This window comes from Zootermopsis nevadensis, unplaced genomic scaffold, assembly GCF_977971745.1.
Source record: "Zootermopsis nevadensis isolate Lab colony 2312 unplaced genomic scaffold, Znev_1.0 Znev_ptg000029l, whole genome shotgun sequence".
NCBI classification, from domain to species: Eukaryota; Metazoa; Arthropoda; class Insecta; order Blattodea; family Termopsidae; genus Zootermopsis; species Zootermopsis nevadensis.
The window spans coordinates 10482923-10510177 of NW_028259161.1; the positions used below are offsets into that span (position 1 = coordinate 10482923).

General features: G+C 38.8%; 2 protein-coding genes across 3 annotated transcripts in view; both read left to right on the top strand.

Annotated features, from left to right (window-relative positions):
- Positions 1 to 27255, top strand: part of Dip-C (dipeptidase C) — a 157225-nt gene extending 129970 nt beyond the window's left edge. For both annotated transcript variants that reach the window (XM_022069806.2, XM_022069805.2), the window contains 8 exons: positions 18820 to 18881; positions 19296 to 19340; positions 22049 to 22318; positions 23717 to 23865; positions 24858 to 24958; positions 25113 to 25307; positions 26158 to 26309; positions 26881 to 27255. In XM_022069806.2, the coding sequence (XP_021925498.1) occupies positions 18820 to 18881; positions 19296 to 19340; positions 22049 to 22318; positions 23717 to 23865; positions 24858 to 24958; positions 25113 to 25307; positions 26158 to 26309; positions 26881 to 26959 (1053 nt within the window). In that variant the 3' untranslated portion in view covers positions 26960 to 27255. The remainder of the gene's footprint in view (positions 1 to 18819; positions 18882 to 19295; positions 19341 to 22048; positions 22319 to 23716; positions 23866 to 24857; positions 24959 to 25112; positions 25308 to 26157; positions 26310 to 26880) is intronic.
- LOC147872256 (FAST kinase domain-containing protein 3, mitochondrial-like) lies at positions 19347 to 22104 on the top strand. The gene is made up of 2 exons (XM_022069804.2): positions 19347 to 21861; positions 22049 to 22104. The coding sequence occupies exon 1, from the start codon at positions 19736 to 19738 to the stop codon at positions 21827 to 21829; it is 2094 nt and encodes a 697-aa protein (XP_021925496.1). The 5' UTR covers positions 19347 to 19735; the 3' UTR covers positions 21830 to 21861; positions 22049 to 22104.

The following is a 27255-nucleotide window of genomic DNA, read 5'->3' on the forward strand; positions in this document are numbered from 1 at the left end:
ATCAGTGGATAAGTATCATGAACGACCGATAATGTACTATATCTTTTCCAGTTCATGCTAATTTGCGTAAATTTCTCTTAGGTAATATTTAAGGCGCTTAGCTCTTGGGATATCAAGGATTTTCATGTCCTCAAACCCTCTGTTAAGACTCCTGGAACGAGGAGTAAGCACAGGTGAGCACAACACAGGTCACATATATAATGATGGCTAATTATTAGTCGAAACATGTAGTCTGATGCATAATTTCACAGTAGTGTAAAGTGTGTGAAAAAAATGCGTAAAAAGTTTAGGTTATTCAGCGCGAAAAATAAAACTCCCAGCTTTAGAACGGTTAGTCCCATGGGCACTCTTTTTCTCCTCTTAGATTCAGTACTTTAATATTATACTTTTGCTATGTCCAGGTCTTCTAAGTGGTCTCCTGCAGGCTTACCAACCAGAATGTTTTGTGTATTTATTTTCACCAACTCTTCATCATCTGTTTAATTACCCCGACAGCAAGAACTTGGTGATGTGTACAAACTGAAGATTTTCGTTGTGTCTTGTAGCGGTTTGATTGCTGTGGTGAATACCTTTGCGAAACATGCTGTGCCAGTGCCACATTCCATCGTATACCTGTTTGTCCTTCTCACTCGCTCTCTGAGTCCGTCTGTTGTAAAGCTTTGCTCATGCACTACCATTCATGGTCTGCCATCCGCCCGCCCCTTCAGACACAGGGACTGAAGGTCTGTCGAGGTCGACTGCCGGGGTGAGATGCATGATAGTCGCAAGCGTAACGTAACACGTAGCATTAGTGTTTTTGGCAAAGCGTTTTGTAACAAACAATATCCCAGAAGACAGTCAGCTTTAAATTTTAAAATGGCTGTCTCCTGGGTTGTGGTGCCGTGTAGCCTGCTAAACGTTTATCGAGGTTTCAGAGGTATTTGCTGCCTCCTTTATCAGATCGCCCTGATGATGGAGGCAGTAAGCATCTCTGAAGTCATCTCCATACTCACCACGATGAGAACTTGAAACCTTACATCGATACTAAGTTTAACTCATTTTGACAATTATTTCAAAATGAGCTTATTCAAAATATAATCTTCTTATGTGAAATTTATTTTACATTCAGTGTGTATGAGATATCAGCCTTCGTTTAACCGCGAAGTGCTTATTTTGAGATGTAATCGCGACGTTCTTCTGAAGGAACTAAAGAAAGAAAGAAAGAAAGGCCTTATTACGTACAACCGACCTAGGGACTGGTTTTATTGTTTAATGATTATAAGATGCTGCTGATTTTATGTAACTTCGAATGAAATAGGATGACTGGATGATGGAAGAGTTGAGGGGGGGGGGGGGCATAAGAATGGCCTGTCATGTTTGTCTGCAGAAGCTGAGAAAATTCATAGAACTCATGTCGGAATAACCGTTCCCTACCTGGAATTCGAAATTTCAACCTTCCTTTAGTGAGTCAGTCATATTACTATCGTATACAACTTCTTGGTACCATAATTTTGGAACCGACTACATCCCGTCTCGTTCAGACTTTGCTCATTTTCACGACACCATGTTGTTTTGTGTACTGATCAAGGCGCCAAGATTCTGTGCCCGAACATAAAAAGAGTAAAGCTGCCCCACTATACGCCATGTAGGCGCTTGGGGGGAGAGAATTCATTCTTGACCTCAGCACTAGAAGGGGGTGAGTGGTAAGCATCACGCTCCGGCCGTGCTTTACCCCTGGGAAAAGACCGCGGTTTCCATTGGATAGGAGGCTGGGTGGGCCCCAGAAACGGTCTGGACGCAGAGGCTAGAGGAAAAATCCTCTGCCCCCGTCGGGGATCGAACCCAGGTCGTCCAGTCCGTAGCAAGCCACTATATTGACTGATAAGGGGCAAAGCTCCACGCATTTTATACTTCGGAACTACGTAAAGGCCAGAGGTCAGCATGATACTCCGGCCGATTTATTTTGGAAATTATCCACCGATAACCATTGGAAAGAACGTTGGGTGGACCCCAGAGTTTGCGGCAAAAGTAGGCACTAGATAAGGATAATAGGTAATAGACACTGTAGGATTTCGGTTCCGCGCGTTTCAAGGTTGATTCGGAGACTTCTTATGGACATGTATTCAGCTTACAGTGACTCGTATTGTTGATCACAAGCCTTTCTCTGTTCTCTGCAGAGAACAAGGAAGCGAGGCGGCTCTAGCAGCTGATGTTGTTTGGGTCCGAGTTAGCTCAAACACAACACCAGTTTTCCTGTGCCGTGTTGCAACGTCGGCATGTAAACAAAGCAGGATGCACGTGGTAACACGATGAATGTAGCATCATTTCGTATTTAGAGAAACCGTTATTGTGTTTAAGAAGAAAAATGTCGATGTTTGTCTTCTGGGCTATGACATCGTGTGGACATTTCTATCTTCAGCCCTGAACATGGAAACATTATGTTTCTCCGAAACTCTTGTATCTGTCTACAAGTCCGCACGTGGTCACAAGGCAGAAGACCATCTATATCTTCATCGCCGTCAGAACCTCAAATCTCATAAAGAAACCTGAATGACAGTTCTGAAGTAACACTGACAGTCCAATATATTTATTTCTTTTTAAGTAAAACTGGCCCCATTCATAAACCCTAGAAAGAAAAGGGGGTGGGGGGTGAAGATCCATGGATGGAGATGTGTGGTGAAACTCAGCCTTTGACCCCTTCTGGGAATCAAATCTCGGTCATCTAGCCTGTAGTCCGTTACTTTACAGACTGAGCTGTCACGACCTATGAGACCAAATAATATTTCAGTACTTAAAGCCTCTTCTTCTTGTTAGAAATGATAAGAGGTTTATAGAACAGTCGCTTCTGTTTTATTCCAGTGGCCGTCGGTTTCCGTAACACGAGAATTCAGAACTGTATAGATTTATCGATATGAAGATCATGTCATTTCGAATACGTGCAGTGAAATTACTCTCGTTACCTAAAGAGGAGTGACGTGGAACTCGAATGTGGTAAAACCAAATATTATTCAACAAAGAACTCAGAAATTTTGCACAATAATTAAAAATGAAAAAGCCACTTCTTTTGGTAAATTGAGTAATGATTTGTAATTAAAACTAAGGGTTGTGATTCTCCCAAGTTCAAGACAGTACCTCGCTATTAGTTGAATTTACTCTGAAGATAGAGGTATTTCGTTCTTCCGAAATGTTGATAGCCATCTACAAGACTACACCGCACTACAAACGAGAAGTACACACAATCGAACTCTTATAACAATTTTTACATATTTTGTGTGAACAACTTCGTCAAATTATGAAAATTAGAAATATAGAAATCTGGAAACAAAGAGTAAATTATGTCGCACACATTATAACGCTATCTTAGTGCAGGAATATAAATACTCTGAGTTTTGGAGCTAGAAAATGTAAGCAAGTGATGGCGTCTCTTAATATTAGCACAAAAGTAGTTCAGTCTATTTGGTTTGTTAAATATACATCAAGAATCCAATTTTTTTCTGTTGATGTCTCAACGAATTCCTGGTTCAGAAGATAAGGATCACGACCAGACAACATCGAATAATAAACCTTGACTCTTTAAGTCTTAACAAAGGTCAGTGAACAAATTGGATGCTTGCCCGTTGTGTTTATACATTGGCGTGTTATTCTGATCAACTGATTATGTAACTACGCTGTTCTAATTACTGATATATTTAGCTATATGGCTGTTATTGTGGGTTTTTCTCTTTCGTTGTTTCGTTTCCGAACTTTGGATTATCCAATGGTAGAAGTAAAGTCCCTCGTGCTTGGCTAAGCACTACGCAAAGCAGAGACGTATGGATGTGGGGTATAGCTCCACGCATTGTTAACCTTGACACTAGAGGGAAGTGAGTGGTTAGATTCATTCTCCGGCCACTTAGGTCCCGTCTCCTGGTAAAGTCAGATGAGGGGAGCAGACTTGGTCTGGACGAGAAAAATTCTGCCCTGCCGGGAATCGACTCCCAGTCGTCCAGCCCATAGCCTGGTGACGGTACAGACTACGCCACTCCGGCTACATGTGACTTATGAAATCTGCATACAATTTCACTCACACTATTGGTCATTTCACACCGGACAAAGCAGCCAGGTCTGCTGTTCGGCCTATCAGTGTTTCTCAATCCGCGACCCTACATTATGTTTGTGCTGCCGTTGACATTTTTTGGTGATATTGTATCAAGTGTATGATGAAAAATAGTTACCTGATGTCAGAAAGCCATTTTGTTAATGTCTGACAGTAGACCGCCCTATCGCTTTGAGCATCTGGAGAGCTTAATGAAGAATGTGTGATTAAGAACCAGGTCGCGTTTCATTGTCATGTGGGCGGATGAATGCGAACCACAGAAACAAAAATTAGATCGATATTGAAGGAATGATCAAGTAAAAACATTGATAGGTGATTAACTAATGATTCATTTCGTTAAATGAATTTATTGGCGCATAGAAATATTTTAAATATGTTATCACGAAGTGTCCATAAATTGCCCTTATATTACTATAATCCTGAAGGCAGCGTGTCGATGATAAGAGACAGAGTTGGCCTAAAATGTTAAAAAGGTTGAGAACCCCTGTTCTAAGCTGTCATTGAGTGATAAAACCATCAAGTTTGTAGTACTGAAAACAAGATACAGAAGAATTTGTGTTGCTACGATTATCTTAACTTGAGATAATTCGTAGGATGTTTGGTGAAACAAATTCTTTTTTGCGTTGTTGACTTGATATAACCCAATTCCGTGCTGTCATATTTCAAGTGGTGTGATGTGGTTCCAAACCATCCTATCGATATGATGCTGAGCATTGCGAAACTATGAATCGATATACCAAAGGAGAAGTGAAGTGCTCACAGTATCATGATAAAATACTTCTGTCTTATTTTAGGGAAGCAAATTATCTTTTTTGCTTCATTTGTATGTCGTAAATACGAATTGTTCTCCTTGTATCACACTAACTATATGACATTTTTAAATTGTACTACAGTCAGCAAACAAACGTTTCACCCATTAAATGACAAACAAATTTTGATTTTAATACATCATCATTCTCTAAAGGCTTGTACCAATGGTTTATTTTTTATATGAACAATATGTTGAACATTGTCAATTTTATGGGATATAGCTACGTTATTATACACGACGTTTCGGGCGTTGATCCTTTTCCCCTCTTCAGGGTGATTGGTTGTATTATTAAGATTAATTGTGAAGGTTGCAATAAATGTCGAAACATTTTGAATACTAGGCTAACAAGCTAATCGCAAGTTGCCACGGGTTGTAAGATTAAACATAATAAAATGTCTGCCAGTATAATACGATTTTTACTACATTTATGCTGGATTCTTTATAAATATGCTGCATTTAATTAAGTTATGTATGCTCCATGTTGTTCTGCGAGTTGCCTATATCCGTCGTTCGTGCAGCGCTTATCCGCTACTTTAAGCGTAGTACGGGTGTTGTAACACACGATTTAATAAGTGAATATACAAAAGCCACTGAGCAGTCGTTTCCCACATTAAATTTCACTTCTCTTTCCTACACAGTTTTATTGCATATTTTAAACATATGTTTCAACCCAGTATATTCCTTAAATAATTGAGTAAAACCACGAAAACCTCAGTGAAGGTGTCCGTAATCCCTCTTAAGATTCGAAATGGGTACTTCTCAAATATTAAGATATGCTAATTAACGATGATACCGCTACTGATTAACGTTTGACGTGGTACTTTCCAGTTTCTGGTGTTGTGTAGTCCTGCATAGGGCGTTTAACCGTCTGACGGTTGTAATAGTAGAAGCTTTCACGGCAATTGAATGCAGTGAGATTTACCAACGTTTCAGAGGTCCTTTTTGCCTTCTACCAGATTACACGACATACAACCCAAGACATCCTTCTTCGTCCGAAAAGACTTTATTGCGTCTCTAGTTAACTTTCTGAGTTGAGCAGGGCTACATACTTTAATAAAGAATTCTGTTGAGACAACGTTAACGTCACTAAACGTGATTACGTATCGTTGTTTAACCACAAGCAAGAAATAATAGATGAGCTCTACTTTTATGCCGAAGAACTCTGTTTTTGTAACGTTGAAGAAGGAAGAGTACTACACTGAAATTTTTCTGCCATGATCACTGTAAATTATACATGTTTATTTTATAACAAAGTTTGATTAAACTATTACGTCATCCCGGACATTTTGGATGATAAGCAAGTTGATCATTAACCTTTTCCTAATTAAGACTCATATACATAGATGTAGTTAGTTGTAGTTTTGAATAGATCCCATGTGACAATACGAAAATTGTGTACAACTATCGGTAAACCTACGTCCAGCCACTGCGCATTGTCCTCAAGGTGCACTTCCCTCGTGTGAAATGAAATGCAGAGAAAACCTTTCCCTTTTCAACCGAACAGCTTGACAACTCGTCATACATTGTATAATTACTGATTTCCAGTATCTTGGTTGTTCTGTCCTCCGCGCTAACTCTTTTATTTAAGGATAACCGTGTTAAGTGATTGATTAATTTCGAGGTAAAATGTGGTTCTGTTCTGGGTTGTTGCGTCGTGTAGTCTGTTTCAGTGGTGCTTGCTGCCTCGATCATCAGTGAAATGAGCAACAACCCAGAAGAGGACCTAAAATCTCACGGTTTAAAGTTCCTTTGCCACAGTTTAAAATAAAAATTATGTATGAATATTTCCGTCTTCTGGGTTGTTGCGCTGTGTAGTTTGGTCGATGTTAACCAACGTTTCAGAGGTCATACTGCGATTCATCGCCCTGATGACGGAGGCAGTATGACCTCTGAAACGTTGGTAAACATCGACCAGACTACACAGCGCAACAACCCAGAAGACAGAAATCTTCATACTCATCGCCCTGATGATGGAGGCAGTATGACCTCTGAAACGTTGGTAAACATCTGCCATACTACACAGCGCAACAACCCAGAAGACGGAAATATTCATACTCACCGCTGTGAGAACCTCAAGTCTTACAAAAATTATGTAGCATTGAATGAGGTGGTAATATAACAATGAATGGGGAATAGGCAAGGTTACGGAAGGACACGAATATGACCTGTTTGAGAAGTAATCCTTGCATTGCTGTGGGAAGAGTGAACTGCATACTGATCAGAATAGTCTGCAGGTCGATCGAGTTTTGAACTTGGTACAGTCGAATACAAGACCAGAGTGTTACCGTTACAGAAGCCTATTCAGTCAAAATTCAGAGTGGAGTCAGTTATTAGACATGGCAGAAAATCCACATTTCTTGCGAAAATGTTTATGGATAAATGTTATGTGCGATTGGAGCATAATATGTAAGTATAGTAATGCCATTTTAATTACTATAGCACGTTATACATCAGTTTGTAGTTTGTTTTGTATATTATGCATAACCTTGTATATTTTGGGAATTAAATTAAATCTGACTTCAATATTTGTCCTAACTAGGGCTTTTTGCATTCATAAGATACATGCACGGAAGCTTGACTTTCAGGAGACTGATTTGCTATTACTTTTGAAACGTATTAACCATCGTGGTGTAAAGGTTAGCCTTCCTCTTTCGCGTTTGGTAAATGGCGGGTTCAAATCATGTTTTAGGCATGGGCTAACCTGATTGAGATTTTCTTGATTTTCCTAAGAATATCCAGGTGAGTTTCAGGATCTCTTTCTGAAGTAAGGTGTTCCTAGATACCGCTGTTTATAATCATCCCTGCATTTGACTCTTAAGAAGTACGTAGTTTAGTGTTGTTAAACCAAGAAACGAAATGGCAGAACAATTATTACAAATCGAATACCCCTCCCCCAAAGAAAACAAACAAAACAAATACAAGCAAAGTTACCCGTTAAGACTACACAATAATCTACAAAAAATTTCAACAGTTTGCAAGATTTAGGCTTACGTAATTTGATGTAAAGAGCAAATAGGTGTTTTAATGATACTGTCGTGTAGAGGTTGGGTGAATCTGAGCAAACATCCCGTAAAAACAAATAACGACACAAGGTTTTCGTAACCTAGATGACTGAGCAGTCTGAGTAACCGTGGTGACGTGCAACACCGACCTTGTTTGTCGTCATTAAGGTGAGGCATTGCGTGTGAGCTCCATCTCATCATACGTCCTCTACCTCCTTTTCATGCGGAACCTGGAATGCTGTTTGCTCTGCTGTCTGTTAGCTGATTGTCATCCATATATGCACTAGCTAATGCAGACCAAATAAGGAAGAAAACACCTTCATTTACATCCCCCTTCCAATTAATACTTATCGGCCTTTGAGGTCAGTAACAGAATTCTGAATTCCACAATAACATTGTTATTTTCTAACCGGCTTCATCCCATTGTCTTTCTCACCAGCTCGCTGATGTCAACCCACTGGCCTGTTTAGAATAGTCCAGGAACTACGAATCCTTGGACATCCAATAGGTTTTTCAACAGGTGATTGGTTCATTGATTCAAGGCGTCTACATACACGGAGCAACACACGGGATTCGAATCTGCGATCCCAGGGCGATTTCCCTGATGATGGAGGCAGCAGTCTTCTACCAGACAACAAGGCGCGTCATTCCTTTTTTATAGTTTCCATGACTTTAAAATAATACAGACCAAGCAGTTTTCAGCCATATTGTCACGAAGATGGTCTGATCGTCCTGATTTGGAAAGCTAGATTAAGAACTGGCAACCATGCCGATACTTTTAAATACCTTTAGCCAGACTTTTGCTTTGTTGTTCGTTGAATTGCCTCCTCACCTGAAGGCACCAGTACTTGAATGGGGTGTAAAGAGAGCTTCTCCACACAAAGGATCCAAGTGCAAACAAAGCCATAACGTGGGAAACAGTTGCCGGACAGACAAGGTCTGTGCAGGTATTAGAAACAAGTAAGAATTGGTCACATTGTAGAACCGGTCCTCAGTGGTCACAGTTGGAGTATCCCTGGCTCAAATATAATGTTTCCCACTCAGTCATTGTTAAATGCAAACACTTTATATTTCGAATGGTAACGGAAAGTGTCAGTATAGTGACTGGCTAAGGGCTGGACGACCTGGGTTCGATCCCCAACGGGGGCAGAGGATTTTCCTCTTGCCTCTGCGTCCAGACAGGTTCTAGGGCCCACCCAGCCTCCTGTCCACTGGGCACTGGGGTCCTTTCCCAGGGGTAAAACACGGCCGGGGCGTGATACTGACCACTCAACCCCTTCTAGTGCCGAGGTCAAGAATGAATTCTCTCCCCCCAAGCGCCTATATGGTGTATAGTGGGACAGCTTTATTTTTACTTAACGGAAAGTGTGGACATCAAAATGATTTTAAAACCTTCTCGCGTTGAACAACTTTTGGTTTGTTCTGTATGATTCAAGTCTCTGAATCAAAAAATCATTGTATCAACAGTCAGCGTTCCTGATTAAGGTTTAAATTTGTTCCTGTGCCTGAACACCAGACAGGAGGTGGAGATGAAGTTCCACACTTCCGAGCAAAATGAACGTACAGCTTCACGTTCCGGTCGCTTTATTCCGATACTCATTAGACAGGTAGCTAGGTGGCCATGGTGGCCTCTGGTCCACGACAGTAGCATTACTGAGTTATCTCATGTCCCCTGTATGGAAGGAATGAAAATGTAGAAAAGGGGGAGGGTCTAACTACGCTAGGCCTATTTGATAAAACCAGTCCCTGCGCGTTATCAAGCTTCAGCAACACATGCGTGTTATCCAATGAAGTATACTACATGTCCACTTTGTTTCAAGGAATTCCTGTTGGTTGTTGTTCGCCTGCTGCAGAAGTATCTTTTTCCGCCATCCAATTTATGAAGGCATAAGGCGCTGACAGTGTGTATTACATCTGTTAATAAAAATATGATTAAGGGAGACATTTCCAACAAACGGTAAATGTATCAGCGTGACATTTGTGACTATTGGGGTCAGTGCATAGGTCGCTGATGTCAATCGATGACGACTTTGCTACTTTTTTAGTCTGCCCTAGATAAAATCTTACAGTATTCCGTGCTTAGGTGGGTCTAAATCAATAACATTAATAACATTGACAGGCCTCGTAAAAACTGGAACGCCAGCATGGAGTTGGAGAGAGGATAACCTGTAAAAGATCTGTATCCTACTGAAACTCTGTGATTGTAAATGTATGTGGAGGAATAGCCATATCGTGGACACTATTTTTCAGAACGTCAATATTGTCCGTGTTGTAAGATTTGAGGTTTCCACAGCGCCCTGATGACGGAGGCAGTATGACCTCTGAAACGTTGGCAAACATCGACCAGACTACACAGCGCAACAACCCAGAAGACAGAAATCTTCATTGTCCGTGTTCCCTGAGCACTATTAATATTACTGCACATCAGAAAAGTTCAGTCTGAATAACGTGATAAGCTGGTCACACTGTTTTCTTATGATTTGAAGCCAGTAGTAGCAAAAGGTTGTTGTATGCTTAGCCTACATTACTTCTTTATAAGACAAGATGTTAGGAACCATATACATAGTTCGTGCGTACGTTTTTCTGTATGTTTGTCCCGTCTAATAACTTTTCGTAATTGAAAGAATTTCGTGACTCATATTCTTGCTGCTTATCATGCCTTTGGAGGCGAACCCATTATTTAACTTTCTATTTACCTGGGTGGGATTTGAGGTTTTCACTGCGGTGAGTCTGAAGATGACTGTCTTCCGGGTTGTTGCGCTGTGTAGTCTGGTACAAGTTTACCGACGCCCTGTATCAGTATTTCATGGACGGGGGTAGGGTTGATAGAAATGTCCATTCCTTTTTGAAACGGTAACTTTAACCTCTTATATTTTGATACAAGTTTCGACTGTGGTTTCATTCTGTACCTTTAAAATGTATTGTCACAACTACCACAGCCACCCATTAAGGAAACTTCGCTTTAGCATGGACTTTTCCCTTAATTCGACCCACATAAATATTAAACAATTACGTAATTGTACCCAGGTACTGTTACAGTAAATGTGATTACAGAATGATTGTATTTTCGACCGTGTTATCTCTTTACAGGCGTGTTCTGTAGAAACTTAAAAATTTACGTATCATTTTTGTGGTGACAGAAAGTTTCATTTGTTGTAAAATACGTTGCCATCGCTTCTTTCTTGGAATTTTAGAAAAACTGAATTGGTCGTTTGTAAAATGACGTAAGTCCATAAATTTCACTTTCGAGAGAAAGAATTATAGCAAACACATAATTAAATAATTTAAGATTGATCTCCCTCCAACAAAAATAATCGGCAAATTTAATATTTTATACAGTTGTATGTAGTTTACCAACACCTGGACACATAGGGGACGTTCTTTTTGGAATCGTGTTGTTTTTACAGGTGTCCATATAATAATCATATGGTTCCATGTCTTTTTTTACTGATGGGTTGACGAATTTAAGTTTAAGTCGCCGAGGGATTCAGAAATTTCATTATGGTGAGTGAGAAGAGTTCGTTCAGTAAAAAGTGACCTAAGTTCAGGACTCATATAGGTGGCTTCGTATATTCATATTTCTTTACGTCTGGGGAAAATGAAAAGAACTTTGTGAGGACTTTGCAAAGTTTGTTTTCCGTTTCCTCAACTTCTGGGACTTCCACTCCTTTGTCCTGGCACCGGTGGAAGAAGTCTTGACTTGTTTCAAAGTACTATTCCAGCGTTTGCCTAGAAGGACTGATATAAACCGCAAAAACAGGAAAGCCGGTGTTCCGTCCAACGATTCGAACTGGATGATTCCTCAGTATGAAGCACGATATGCTAGGGCGATGCTGATAGTGCATTTTGACGGCATGTAGAGGAAACGCTCTTGGTTTATTTTAACCGTTACCACGCTGGGTTTCTCTATAAAGGATTTGCGTTTCCCGGTATTGTAAGGACTTTACTTGTGAAATTCCTAAACATGATGACACAGGTTTCGGTTTGCTGTCTATTAAATAACAAACGTGTTGAAAGGCGGAAAGTCAAATGCTTCTGAACAGAATGCTCGTAGATATTTATATTTAGTGCTTAACCCTTGGAAACCCGAAGCTCGTGTAAATAATATTTAAAGATGAGGTTCATTCCTCAAAGAAAACGCAACACTTCATTGCGAATGTCGAGTTGTTAACGGAATTTCAGGAAAAAATAGTTTTTTACTCTGAGAATAGTATGAAATCCATAAATACACTGTTGAGTGTTAAATAAAGTGGTACGTATAAGTACCACTGTGCTTTAAAAGATACAACTCTGACACCAGCACGAAGATATGCAATTCAGATGAGGCAATCATGCGTTCTGCTAGAATGCAGATTCTGTCGGAAACATCGCATTTTCAAAGCGACGCAAATAGCTTGCTATGAGTACAGTACGTGAGCAAGTTTGCTGCAGTTTGGCAAGTGAAAATTTGTTTTCGTGTCACTGCTTACGTCACGAAACGCCGTCTAGGAGGTAAGTAGGTCACAGACTGTAGAGCCCAGAATACTTCAGCAGTGCGGCAATGTATTCCGAGTGGTTTTTTTGTGTTGAAGAAAGGTGAAGCTCTGCTTAGACATCTTCCGGACGTGTGATCTTTCTGGCAACGTTGTATGCTTGATAAACAAAGCGCAGTAAAAGAATCTTACGAGATGGAAAGAAAAGGTGTATGAAGAGGGGACAATGTAGACAAGAACCTCTACCTAAAAGACCACTCGTCTGACAGAGCATTCAACCGAATGCAGGTTATTTCATGGTCAACTTGTATGTCTTGGCAGGAAAAATGTGGTCGAATATTATTTCCAATGAGTCCAGGAAAATGTGCTTGAATAAATGTAATAAAACTTTCTTGATGATTGTTCTCAGTCACTTTTTCTCTGGCTAATTTTTATTGAACTACGTCTTTCAGCCCAATATGACCATCACCATGTTCGTCATTGCACAGCAACTGTGGTGCTGTTTATATTCCCGATTTTGTCAGAAGCAGTAATAAAATAAAACATGAAATCAGTGGTTAGAGCTCCGTTAAGATGTAAGATTTGAGGTTTTCACAGTGGTGAGTTTGAAGATTTCTGTCTCCTGGGTTGTTGCGCTGTGTAGTCTGGTCGATGTTAACCAACGTTTCAGAGGTTATACTGCCTCCGTCATCAGGGCGATGAAGATTTCTGTCTTCTGGGTTGTTGCGCTGCGTAGTCTGGTCGATGTTAACCAACGTTTCAGAGGTCTTACTGCCTCCGTCATCAGGGCGATGAAGATTTCTGTCTTGTGGGTTGTTGCGCTGTGTAGTCTGGTCGATGTTAACCAACGTTTCAGAGGTCATACTGCCTCCGTCATCAGGGCGATGAGTATGAAGATTTCTGTCTTCTGGGTTGTTGCGCTGTGTAGTCTGGTCGATGTTAACCAACGTTTCAGAGGTCATACTGCCTCCGTCATCAGAGCGATTCATCACCAACCCAGAAGACAGAAATCTTTATGGTTAAGATATTTTTAACTGTAGAACCAGTTAAAACTTGATAGCAGAACATTTCGATGTTCATGGTCGCCGTCTGAATTATGATGATGTGTGGGGACATCTCGCCCTCATGCGAACCCGAATCCCATATACAAAATCCCATTGCTGCACATACGTTATGGTTGATTCTCGTATTGTTTAACAACGCCGTTTCAGCTGCACAGGTTATATACCAACAAATGATATGAGATTATGAATGGGGAGCAGTCAGTGATTCAAAAGAAGATGGTTGTTTTGTTTGAAGGTATTATCTTAGCATTCACTCGAAGTTGCCGAGAAATACCAGGATAGACGGATACCTGGCCCTGATTTCAAACTGACGAATAGAAACAGACCTTCAGCCTGTTACCGCCACACCAGTCTGCTTAGACACGAAGAGAAAGGTTTTATTAAAATCAGATCATTTGGTGTTATTCAGTTCATCGAATACATTAATATAACAATTTATTCTTTTATTTTTAACATACATGGGTTGGAAACAAATGTGACCTATTTATGTGTTTATTATTGGCATATCTAACCAGCTTTATGGAGTGGAGTGGATTCTTTCCAGTAATGTGAATCGCTTGTTTGTTCAAGAAATTTTCCGTCTTTGTGGAATTTGAAAATGCATTACCATATTTACTAGAGCCCTATCCTGAAATTGATGAATGTAGCCCACATCCTCATGTCCTTTTTCTCTAAGATTAATGTTAACATTATCTTCCCATCTACGCCGACACAGTATCAAACAACGTAATCTGGCATTAACAGCTCGCAAATTTATACTGCGTACTGGACAATCATGCTACGACCTTGTCAGTTCTGTGCTTTTTATTAAGAACAGTGAAGTTGAATGTCTAATAGCGTAACGTAAATGTCTTATTCGTGTGTTAAATGGTGATGGTTTCACTGCTGTTCTTAATGTTACTGCATCAGAAAAACTATTTCGTAACAGTTCACAAAATAGGTTAATAAATTCATAATTATTCCTAATTTCATATTTTTCTTTTAATGATTTTCACGACTTATCTAAATTCATACTATCTGGCCGTTATACGAAAAAAAATTATAGTTTGTTTTGACATATGTAGGTCTGTGGCTTGTACGTAATTCATCATGTGACATTCTGCTCATTTGGTCTCGGTTAGTGACGTCTTTTCTTTATCTCTTCTTCACTCGTTTCTTTCTTTCCTATGTAACCTACATAGCGGATTCTGCATCCTCTCCATACGTCACACTCGTGCTGAAAAGCTAATGGGGCTTTACGATTCGAGTTTTCTGTTTCTTATTTTTTTTGCGCCCATTTTGAGCTTAATCTTCATTATGATGTAGGTCTCGTGATCTTTTAATTAGTTTTCTTAAATTATCGAATCACGTCATTACGACGTAAGTTAGTGGTGACCATCTTGGTCTCTGTTTGCTTGACAGGGATATATGTAGGAATCTTCTTTCTTAGATGGGAGCATTCAGAGGTAATTTTACTCCCAATAATAGGATGATGGCCGACAGAGGTGATATGCTGCTTAACATACCGAGAGTTGTTTTGTTTCATTGGACCGACCATCTAAAACTCAGCCGTTGTCCCCCTACCTTTTGACAGAGTTTTTGTAGGACAGTAGCCATTTCGAGGATTAAAATACGCTAACTTATTTCTAGAGACTGCAACAATTTAAGTGTAGCAGCATCATTCAGGACTCATGCGTACTGTCAGTTCATGGCTGACAATATGTAATCTCGATTTAAAAAGTAAAATTACTTTTTAGAGAACAAAGAAGTAATTTTAATATGTTTCGTAATATTGCGCGATCACATTATTCAACACGACAGAGTGATGTTTCAGGTTCTCACCGCTGCGAGTATGAGGACGATAGTCTTATGAGATAATGCTGGGATAATGGTAGGATAATGAGTCGATTAGAGGATGATGAGTGGATGTTGGGGGAGGGGGTCATAGAGGAGGGGACGGTAGTGTGATAGTGTGGTGATTCTGGTGTGATGCTGAAGGGATAATAGTGGGATAGTGAGTACATCATGGTGGAATAATGGTGGGGATAATGTTGGAGTAATGAAGGGATAACGGTAAGATATGCGGGATAATGGCATAATGGGATAATGAGGTATAGGTGGGATGAAGAGTGTTAATTGTGGGATGACGAGGGGATAATGTACGGATAATGGAGGGATTATGAGGGATGATGAAAGGATAATGGAGGATGATGGGAGATAATGAGGGGATAATGGTGGGATAATGAAAGTACTGTGAGGATAATTGTCGGCGTTGAAATTGAAAAATATGGTTATTACTTTACATGAAAACGCATAGTTCTTGCATTTGTTTTTGTAAATATAGAGAAGGATAATATTATAATTGATCTCAAAGAAAGAAATGGAATGTGAGGATTTTAATTAAATTCTTCTCGCTCGGGAAGGGGTTTCTGTAAACACATTAACGAGTCATTGCGTTCCACAAAAGGCGTAAAGCTGTCCCACTATACGTCATGTAGGCGCTTAGGGGGAGAGCTTTACTCGTTCTTAACCTCGGCACTAGGTGGGAGTGAGTTGTCCCACAAAAGGCGTAAAATTCTTAACTGAGAGAAGGACTCCTTAACTGACCATCTAACTCGTATCAGACAAAAACTGTTCTACATATTGTCATCCAGACAATAACAAAGAAATATCGAAAGTGAAGATGTAATTTTGACCGTTTGCACCGGGAAGAGCCGCTTTTACGTTCCGATAAAAGCCAGCGTTTTTCTTGCATGTGATGTCCCAGAAGCCTCTGGCTCATAACTGAAATGGAAGGTCGCATTGGACTTTATCACAAGAGAACGCTACTCTCACTATTATGAACCAGATGAATCCCGTCCACATCATGCCGATTTCTGATTTCCTTAAAATCGATTTTAATATTGGTTCCGAACAACAGTGTGTGGACCTGGTATTGCTTCCTCACATACACGAAGTGCTGTTCAGCTAAGTCACGTATTAAGAAGAACTGGTGTCTTTGTATCATCAGACGCTATGCTATGCGAAGATAATAGTACAATTGGCAGAGTTCTTGATTGGGCTGACCTTACGAATGCTTTTAAATGTTATGTGAATTGCTCCACTCGTGTTGTGGAAATTGTCCTTCACCAGATGTGGTGGCAACCAGTCAGTCTCGGCGTTAGAGGGCATTCCTTTATTGCCCTCCCCCCTCGTGCCACAACAGTCATTGTTCCTCCCCCCTGCTCCACTTCCTCTTGGAAGGTCATCCGTCCGGTGACAATGACATCAAAGTAACACGTCCGCCCTGCTGTGTTTGCACGACATTCACTTTTGGACTTAGCAATAGTTCCAGAATTGTGAAACACTGTGAACTCGCTGTTGCATCAAAATGTGGGTCACATCCCTCAAGTGGAAGCAGATTTTTTATTTTGGGATAATATTTCAACTTGCGTTGGGACAGAGGAGGCAGCAAACTTCATTCTCGTCGCCGTGAAAATTTCACATTCCACTTGCTGTAAATCTAGATCTTTCGGTTGTTCCAGTCAAAACTTGCAGGCATTTTTGCAGAACAGTTACCGTACCACACCCAGCCCGAGACCACTTCTAACCAAGCCGCGAAATTGTTTCTTAATTTGTTACAAGTTATTACAAGCTCATTTATTTCCTTTATTCTGGAGGATTTGGAAAAGAAAATCATGATTCTAATCTCTTCTGCTGCTTTAAGTGCAAATGCCACACATGCTATTGAATTTAAAACTCTATTTGTAAAGTGCAAATTTTCCAGGAGCAAATTTAAAATAATATGTAACTCTGCAGGAATTTGCACAAATATTTGTAATTTACGAATAAGTAGTGTTAACTGTAAGGAAAATTGCTCTGTGTTTTAAAAAATAGTGGCAGGAGGGGTTTCGTGACCATTGGGCCCAAAGGAAGAAAAAGGCAGACCGCACTGACCTACACCATTTTGATTCACAGGAGATTCTGGAGGGGTTGTAACTGAATAGGACAAATTGGTTGTTTCTTCTCGTGTATACTGGTCACACGATAATATTATGCCTCTTGTGTCGTGACAGAGTGGTTAGTATCCCTGATTCATACTTCGTATTTGGGATATCCAGGGTTCAAATGTCAATCCGGTCAATCTGGCTGAGTTATGTCATGGTATATTTTACATATCGGTCTGTGTGTTGTGACGTCATCCAAAGATCAGTAATCTTAAACCATTTGCACTTTTGGAACTATATTGATTGACGCTAGTTTCCACTTTTAAAACACGCAGGACTACAGCACCGGATCGGAAATACAGAGACAAAATATTTTGCAGTAACATGATCTTCAGTTGTATTGAGAACGGTCGTTTGATTTAAAACCACTCATACTTGTAAGCACGTTTTATGGCTGTTGCCTGCTCTGTTCCTTTTTTATGTAAACTTAGGAAGGATTCTCATCATCTGCCCAAGAAATGCAGACATTGCGTCATGGAGATAAGTTACGTGGTCATTCGGTCAGTCATTTGCTTGTTTTTCCATGTACACCAGCATATGTATATTGATATAATTTATTCTTATGTGTGGTTATTTCATTACGCTGTCAGGCGAAATAGCGTACGATTATAGGATGGTTAATGAACAATGAACTGGAAAGGATGTGGAAGAAAGCTACCGTGGCTTAATTTAAGGTATTATCCCGGCATTTGTCTGATATTATTTCGACATCTTGTGAAAGAGTAGTGATTATAATAAAACGATGACATTGAAAACTTCGTGACCTTATGTGGAAGTGATATAGTCATTGATATTTTTTTCACTGATTGTATGACGTATATATGCAACATTTTAAGCGCACTATAGGCTATCTCCAGACTAACACGTGCTACTTTTCTCAAGTTTTGTTGTCAAATGTTTTCTTTCTGATTATGTAGGTATATGTTTCATATATATATATATATATATATATATATATATATTGAAAGTGGTGATGACAATGATTATTGAGTGTTGTGTGATTTATCCCGAAGAACTGCTTTGTCATTTGTTCATAAGCGTGAAAATAAAGAAAGGTAAACAATGCTTTTGTCATTCCTGTAATTTCACTTCAGTTGGCAAATGGATGCAGTAAGTGTTGTTCATATATTTAGTACTAAGATGTTCTGATTCTATGGATTGAAGAGCCTTCTCCAAAGGATAAATTAATGTCGTCCTGTTAATAAGCAATGGCCGAAATTGTAAGGCCACCGACTAGTATGTGGTGAAGAGTGCTCAAGACTAATAACATTTTGAATATCGTCTTTTTATTCTTTGGGGTGTGGTGGTAATTTGTAATGAGTGCGCGGTAATGAATGGTAAAGTTATAAGTTGTCAACACGCGCATGCACACGTACAGTTTCATGAACACTCCCGTTTGTATGAATGTAAGACATGCATTTTTTTTTCAGACTGGAATGAATACAGACAGCGGTCTGACAGTGAGAGAAGCAGCGTTCGACGGAATTAACGAGTGAGTACAGTTATGGTACTGAATTATAGAAATACAACCAATAACACTTTGAGACTGCACTTCAAGAGACAGTTGTACATACTTTCGCCATCTGTTGTGAACTATTGGAACTAGGTCTTTGGCTCATTCGAACTCCATATTGTTTCACAGTTTGCTCTAAAAGAATATGATCAATAAAACAAGCAATTATTAATTAAGCCACAGAAAAGAATTATAGTGTATGGCCATGAAATTATGAATCATTATAGACACCCAAAGAGAAGGGAATGTAATAGATATTTTGGGCAGAATTTGACGTTGCTAAAGGGAAGTCATTTTGTTTGCGTCAAGACTACACAAATTTATTTACGTTTATCTTATTGCTTTTCATAGTATCATTTAAACAGAACCTTAATTGAACTGTGTTGTTTTTAGATTCACTGTAGACAACAAGCTGTTGCATCCAGAAATAGCAGAATGGTAAGTGTGTGTTAAAGTCAGCAATTGAATGTCTAGCCCTTTACGAATTTCGAGAGGCCGCTGCAGTACAGGCTTGTAAGTGATCAGAGAAGCAGACACACATGTCGGGTAACAGTGATGCAGTGTGATTTTATTCATTAAATTATTTGTGCATTAGATTAATGTGACTATGATGATCTAACACAATACTGGAATACGTTCATTAAACCCATGAAATTAATAGTTGTGATATCAATCTGGCATCTACAAGAAAAAAAGCAAAATCAAATAAAGCAAGGGAGAATAGAAAAGTGTACCCCAGGACTCCTATGGGGAGGTAACCAGGCCAATAAGTTGAGCAATATCATCTTTGTAGAAGAGGCCTCTTTAAATTATGCAGTTAATTGTGTTAACAAATGTTTAAAATGTCAAGATCAATTGTAAAGCAAGTATTTTACACAGGTGGAAAAGTATTATTTTATGACACCTCACCACTATCAATGGTATGGGGAAATTTAACTGTGTCTTGTTTATCAAAGTCTGAGGCAGTTTCGAAATGTGGTAAAAGAGACGATTTAGGTCAAACAACTATAATTATGCAAGATGGTTTGGATATACAGGAGTTACCAGCAATTGTAAGGAAAGTGAAGGATGTTGGTTTAGTGTCTCTACAGAATTGTTTGAGTTCTACCAACAGTGATTATGCAAAGAATGAAGGGCGTATTTGTTCACATACTCCTAACATATCTAAAGAAAGAAATGAAAATTCTGAGAATGTGACCCATGTAGATAATGATACAGAAACCACCGAAATAATTGAAGGGTTCAACAGATGCTTCACTACTAAGGGTCTTTTCTTACTTTTGGAGACTATACCAGATGAAGAAGTTATCCCTCTTGTAGCGTTTTATGCCTTAAAGAAGTTAATAGAGCTTGAAAACAATTATGAGTATCGTAATGCTTCTGTTAGGAATGGAGAAGAGTTTACAGAAAATTTCACAAGGACAGCTGTCTTTAGTCGACTAATAAATACTATAGCATCAGGTTCAGAATCTACCATAATATTGGATACATTGAAGGTACTGAGCCGGGAAATGTTTGGTAGCAACTCTTCTATGTACAGAGACAAATTGTGTGATGAAATTCTTGTAAGGGTTACAGATGGGAAGTTTGATGTGGTACAAGTATGTGAAATAGTGAGAATGTTAGCTTCATTTATGGATGCAAAAAATAATGCTGAAAATGTGGATAAATTATGGGTTGGACTTCTTGATAAAGAGAAAGAAATAACTGAAAAGAATATAATGGAAGTTTTCCGTATTTTGCCAATTCTGAAACAAAGCCGAAAAATGGTTTTCAGTCTCCTAGAACGGAAGTCTCGTGTTGTTTGGTGGAGATTGCATGGAAGTGCAGTAGCAGAGATTCTTTCTATCATATTGGAAGTGAAATTGTTTTCACCTCAGATGATGGTTATCCTCTCTCGTTGGACAAACACCAATATTCATGCAGTAAGCGAGGATGATTTGTTGGAGATAGTAAGAGGCTTCTGTGCATTAGACTATGTGGATTCAGGAATAGCAAAAGCTCTAGAACGTTATGTCAAGGCAAAATCATCAAAAGTTAAGAATGCAGCTGTGTTGGCAGCCATTATGGATTACTGTGGTAGGTTCCGGCTTCGATCAGAGCCTATTTTGAAAGGGTGCGAGGGATACATCATTGAGCATGGTCAGAATCTTTCACCTGTTACGATTAAGGCCATGTTTGCTCCATTTGGCATTCTGAATTTTCAGCCATCTGACAGTCTGAAATTCTGGTATGCCCTTGAAAGCATACTTGATGAGAAGTTTGTTCAGTTTCGCCCTGAAGATGCTATTGATGTTTTACTGACATGTGTGTATCTTGGAAAGTTTCCATTGAATTTTGTCCAGAAGATCTTCAATCCTTATTTTCTTGACCGGCTGCATTCATACAGGGATGTGAATATATTGAGACAGCTGAGGGCAAAACTGAAGCTTTTTGATACTGCAATGACTCTGGAATGTTCCCAGTACAGGGGCCCAATGCTTCCTAGAGACCATTCAGCTAACAGTTTATGGCAAGATGGCAGAATCCATCGCATGATCAACTACATTTCAGAACCTCTTGCTGACATCACTGGTGGGATAGAAATGCTCACTACTTCAGTGGTTCTGCCACATCTTCCAACTCTGGAACTTTATGTAATTGATATCATGTTGCATCCAAGTGGCATGGGAGGGTCTACAATACGCTTCAATTTACGCCATGACTGCAAAGTATATGTGGCCGTGTTGATTCATGTTCCCGAACATTACTGTGCTGGTGGAACAGAACTTATTGGACCACAGTTAATGAGGAAACGGCATTTCAGAAGGCTCGGGATGAAAGTTGCGGAGTTACAATATGATAAGCTGACGAAGCTCCGAGTGCATCCCAGAACTCTGCAGGAATATCTTATTGAAAGGCTGAAGTCAGCTGAGGATGCCATGTGAAGTATTCTCTGTCAATATAAAAGTAATGCCAAGTAAGTTAAAGATGAGTTTTTGGAGTATAGAAATGTCATTTTTTAATTTTTGTCATAATTAACATGTAATCATTTGCTTTTAACCCTCTTATATTTGGAATGTATTAGTAAAATCACATCAAAATACTTTAACTAGTTTCTCAGTTTTTGTGCTTATCATGCATCACATATTTGGTATGTGTTTTAGTCGTGTGATCAAATCAGACTTGGAACTGGAGGTGTTGCGCTATGTGAACAAGATTTCATCAGATGCACACATTCATGTGATGCGCACAATTCGCAGTGGGATGATGGAGTATCAAGCTGAAGCAACATTCCTCAATTACATATATGTAGTTGGAGGCTGCCGTTATCATTCATATACATGCATCTGTAGTAGTGGTGAGAATGGGTCACTTCTTCACTATGGACATGCTAATTCGCCCAATGATAAGCATATAAATGATGGAGACATGTGGTCAGTATTATAAAATATGATAAAAATATTGTAATAAGACATTATAATGGAATTGTAAGGGACTGGAAATATGTTTACATGTTGGAAATGTTTCTGTAATTTTTCTCTGTTGAAAGTAGAAGACAGTTTCCTTTTAAAGAATTAAATTCTGTTTCCAATGTTCAATTAGAATGTCATCCTTTTTTATATACCGCAACATTTCAGAAGCAGATTTATAATTTATATCATACAGATACCATGCATTATATACTGCTTCAAACTGAATAGACAGAGGTTTGGGATTGAGAGCTGTTAATGATCCCAGAGTTTGGATTTATAATAGCCATCACCAAATTGCATGTTTCGAGATTATGGAAGGTTTTCCTCCTTTCTGCAAGTCAGTACAGCTGTGCTGTAAGTTCTGAGATGTATTCACTTGTAAGATTTGAGGTTTTCACAGCGGTGAGTATGAAGATTTCTGTCTTCTGGGTTGTTGCGCTGTGTAGTCTGGTCGATGTTAACCAACGTTTCAGAGGTCATACTGCCTCCGTCATCAGGGCGATGAAGATTTCTGTCTTGTGGGTTGTTGCGCTGTGTAGTCTGGTCGATGTTTACCAACGTTTCAGAGGTCATACTGCCTCCGTCATCAGGGCGATGAAGATTTCTGTCTTGTGGGTTGTTGCGCTGTGTAGTCTGGTCGATGTTAACCAACGTTTCAGAGGTCATACTGCCTCCGTCATCAGGGCGATGAAGATTTCTGTCTTGTGGGTTGTTGCGCTGTGTAGTCTGGTCGATGTTAACCAACGTTTCAGAGGTCATACTGCCTCCGTCATCAGGGCGATGAAGATTTCTGTCTTGTGGGTTGTTGCGCTGTGTAGTCTGGTCGATGTTAACCAACGTTTCAGAGGTCATACTGCCTCCGTCATCAGGGCGATGAAGATTTCTGTCTTGTGGGTTGTTGCGCTGTGTAGTCTGGTCGATGTTAACCAACGTTTCAGAGGTCATACTGCCTCCGTCATCAGGGCAATTCATCGCCCTGATGACGGAGGCAGTATGCCAGTGTGAAATTTTAGTTTGAATATTAAGAGTGAATTGACTCAGATGGGGCAAGCTGGGTATCATTTCACTTCTCTATCATGAAATTTTCATGTCATCATGTATCTTGTCACTCCAATATACAACAGTATGTACTGTTGAAAGCCTTTGTCTCTGTATGAGTAACTACATCAGCTGCCAATTATGTATTTGGTATTTTTGAGAGTAATGACAATGTTGGTCTGTTGTTTTGGCAGGGAGTTAAGTCTTCTCTAAATCTTACATTTATTTGGAAGATAGATGGAGGTATAAGTTTTTGTAGGAGATGATAATGATTCTTTCACATGTAACCCAATATTAGTAATAAGGCCAGTTTCTTTCTAGTTTGTTTGATATGGGAGGTTCATATTGTGGCTATTCGTCAGACATCACATGCTCTTTTCCTGCCAATGGGAAGTTTACCAAAGATCAAGTCATCATCTACAATGCTGTGTTGAATGCGAATAAGGCTGTCATGAATGCTGCAAAACCGGGTAATACGCATTTATTTTTAATCTGAATGTATTTAATGGTCTTAAATATTATACCTTTATCAGGTACATATAAACCAATTGGGAAGAAAACAAAGATAAATTGACAGTGGAACCACAGTTCCAGAGAATCTGATGTAAATACATCTCTGTTAAAGCTGACCATTGTTGTTGATGGCAGTAATGTAACACAACAGTGCCGAGTAAACAAATGATGTAACAATTAGTTTCTTAGATAACATAACCATTGTTGTCAGTCCATATTTACACATTGTTGATATGGATCTTACACATCTTCATTTTCGCTTTTTTGCTGAATGACCCTTCCATATTGACGTATTTACGTTAAAAATGCATTTTTTCTCACATTCAGTAATGATTTATGATGATTTCAGTTTAAATTGCATATTTATTATGGATTCCTGCTTAGGAATATAAAATCTCTGAACTTATAATCTTAGTTATGGCTACAGAAAATTAACATTGCTGTAGCTGTATATTACATCATACTGTACCTTACAGAAATTATGTGTTGGGGTACAGTAATGTTAGTGTCATTTACTTTTGAATAATGCTTTGTATAAAAAATTTGCAAGATTTAATCACTTCATGAAACTTGCATTGCTGTAGAATTTTCACTTACTTAGTTTCCTAATTAAATAAGGTTTATATATTCATCAGGGATTTCTATTAATATATTCTGGATGTTTTGTTTCAAGATGCAGTTTTAATGTGTAAAGCCTCGTGCAGGCAATAGGTAAGATACTCTGATCGCTATCATGAATTTCTCCTCATCACCAACACTTTACACGTTCTCAAAATTATCCATTGCAAAAATTTATTGTGTTGACGTGAGATCCTTCGTTGAATTATCTTTGATTGTAGGCCTTACAACCAGAGGAGTTCTTCAGTATGGCATTGAATTTATCCAGTCCTTTTGATAACATATTTAACAAGTATTCATATGTTTTAAAAAAAATGTAATTACTTTGTAGGTGTGTCATGGGTTGATATGCATAAATTGGCCAACAGAGTCTTGCTTACTGACCTTCGTGATGCTGGCTTGCTCCAAGGTGATGTTGGTGAAATGATGGAGGTCAGTGCTAGAAGATTTAAGTTAAAAGTAATGCAGTCTTACTTTTGTTGTCATGTGGCATTGCAGAGTGATCAGTTGGACAGTTCTTATTCTTTGTAATGCGCCAGTCTTGTAGCTGAGTGATTATACTTATTATACACACTGCTTTGCACAGGCTGGATTAGCTGCCATCTTCCAGCCCCATGGTTTGGGTCATTTTATGGGTTTGGATGTTCATGATGTGGGTGGATATCTGGAAGGAACACCGAGTCGTCCCACAGAGCCAGGACTGAACAAGCTGCGAACTGCAAGGGTATTGGAGAAAGGAATGGTTATCACCATTGAACCAGGATGCTATTTCTCTGATGTGGTAATGTACAAAAACAAAAAGAGACAGCATTGTAATCTCATAAGCCTACTTATTTTTACTTATGAAGCAATAACACAAAGATCAGAAGGGCTGTATCAGCTTGTTCAGAATTTTACAGAACGCAATATTCAGTACTGTACAAGATCCCTGTGGTTTCGTCACATACAGCTATGAATTTTTCAGCATTGAAAGGAAATTTGTAAATGGTAACATTTGTCATTGAGATTGTTACTTCTGCTTAGGCTTATGTGAAATTGTAATTGATAATGACAGGCTTTGAGTTTTAAAAATAATTTTCTTATATATGAAGAAAAGTTAAAGTTTGCATCTGCTCAGAGTTGTGACCTCTATTGTGGAGTTATTTACAAGTAGGAACTTTCCATTTTTATAAATTACTTTTACTTTTGTTTTGTTAAATGTGAATCATGTTAAGAAAATTCCTACCTTGAAGAAAACGTGGCTATTACTAAGGTCACTTTGTTCATTTTTAAGTAGGAAATATGATTACATCAGGGAACTAGTCAAATGTGAAGTGGCATTAGAGTTGTCTGTCTTAATTCAAATCAAAGTAGGTTGATAAGTTTCCACAGAACTCCCCATATAGCTGTTTTATACTTAGACATGCATGGAAAACTTCTAATAGACACTATGCACGGTGAAGATGTACTTAAAGTGGTTTGAAGTGTCAGGACATCTGTTCTCTGAAAGACTTGAATGCTTATGTTGTCATGGTGCCACATTTTTATAAATGTTTCATATTTTTTGTAAATTATATTGACAGTAATAATCATAATTTTTCCTGCAATGCAGTTGATTAATGATTGGTTCTTTGCTTGTTTTGTGTGTTCAGTTACTGGATAAAGCGTTGGCCAATCCTAAGCAAGCCAAGTTTTTGGTTCGTCAGGTGATTGAACGGTTCCGTAACTTTGGCGGGGTCCGTATCGAGGACGATGTGATCATAATGGAAGATGGTGTCGAAAACATGACCAAAGTTCCTCGCACGTAAGTCAGGTTTTGCAGTGTGATCATAAAATATGCAATAGTGTGCCAGAGACTTTAATTTAAGGATCTGAATGGCAAAAGGTTTGACAATTTGGTATGATGCAGCACTTTACAAAACCTGAGACAAAACATGATGCATGAATTAAAAGGCTGTTTATGCAAAATGTTATTGAATGAGGAGGAAGATTATTTTCCAGAGCAAGAAATCACATAGATACATTTTGATGTAAATTATGTAATTTTTGTTTAGAGGTACCAGCTTATGAAATATGAAACACTTGTATCATATGAAGTGGTTTGACCCCATGACTCATTCTTATTGAATCAGATAGTTGTATTTCCTCCACATCAGATACGTTTATAATGCCATGACAAGCCACTACATTTTGAAAAAGTAGCAATGGTGACATAGGATTGGAGAGACTTTATTGTATACATCCTACCCTTTACACCCATAAAATCTGTGTTAAACATTCATAAAATGTGTTATCATTGAAGAATAAATATTTGAATGTTGTTTATGTTTCATAGTTAAGAGTAAATTAATTTCAACATCCTTTTTTCCCCCCAGGATCGAAGAGATCGAAGCAGTGATGGAAAATAAGATTGACTTAGTACCAGCAGCTCCTAGTGGTAAAACAAGTGCCTGATGAACTGTACACAGAAGAATTATAAACAGAACTGATTTTATATGGTACAATGCAATGGTATCTGAAAGTATTATTAATTGGCGAACCTACAAATATAAAACATTACTTTTATGAGATGTATACACGTTTATTTTTTGGTGTGGATGAATTAAGATTGCTGAATGGGAAATTGTTACTGAGTGATTAACAAAGGCAATACCTTTATATTGACATATTCTGTTTTAGCTTGAAATTAGGGATGTAACTTTGTATCAAAATGCCTTGAGGAAAACAATAAAACAAATGAGTGGTGCAAA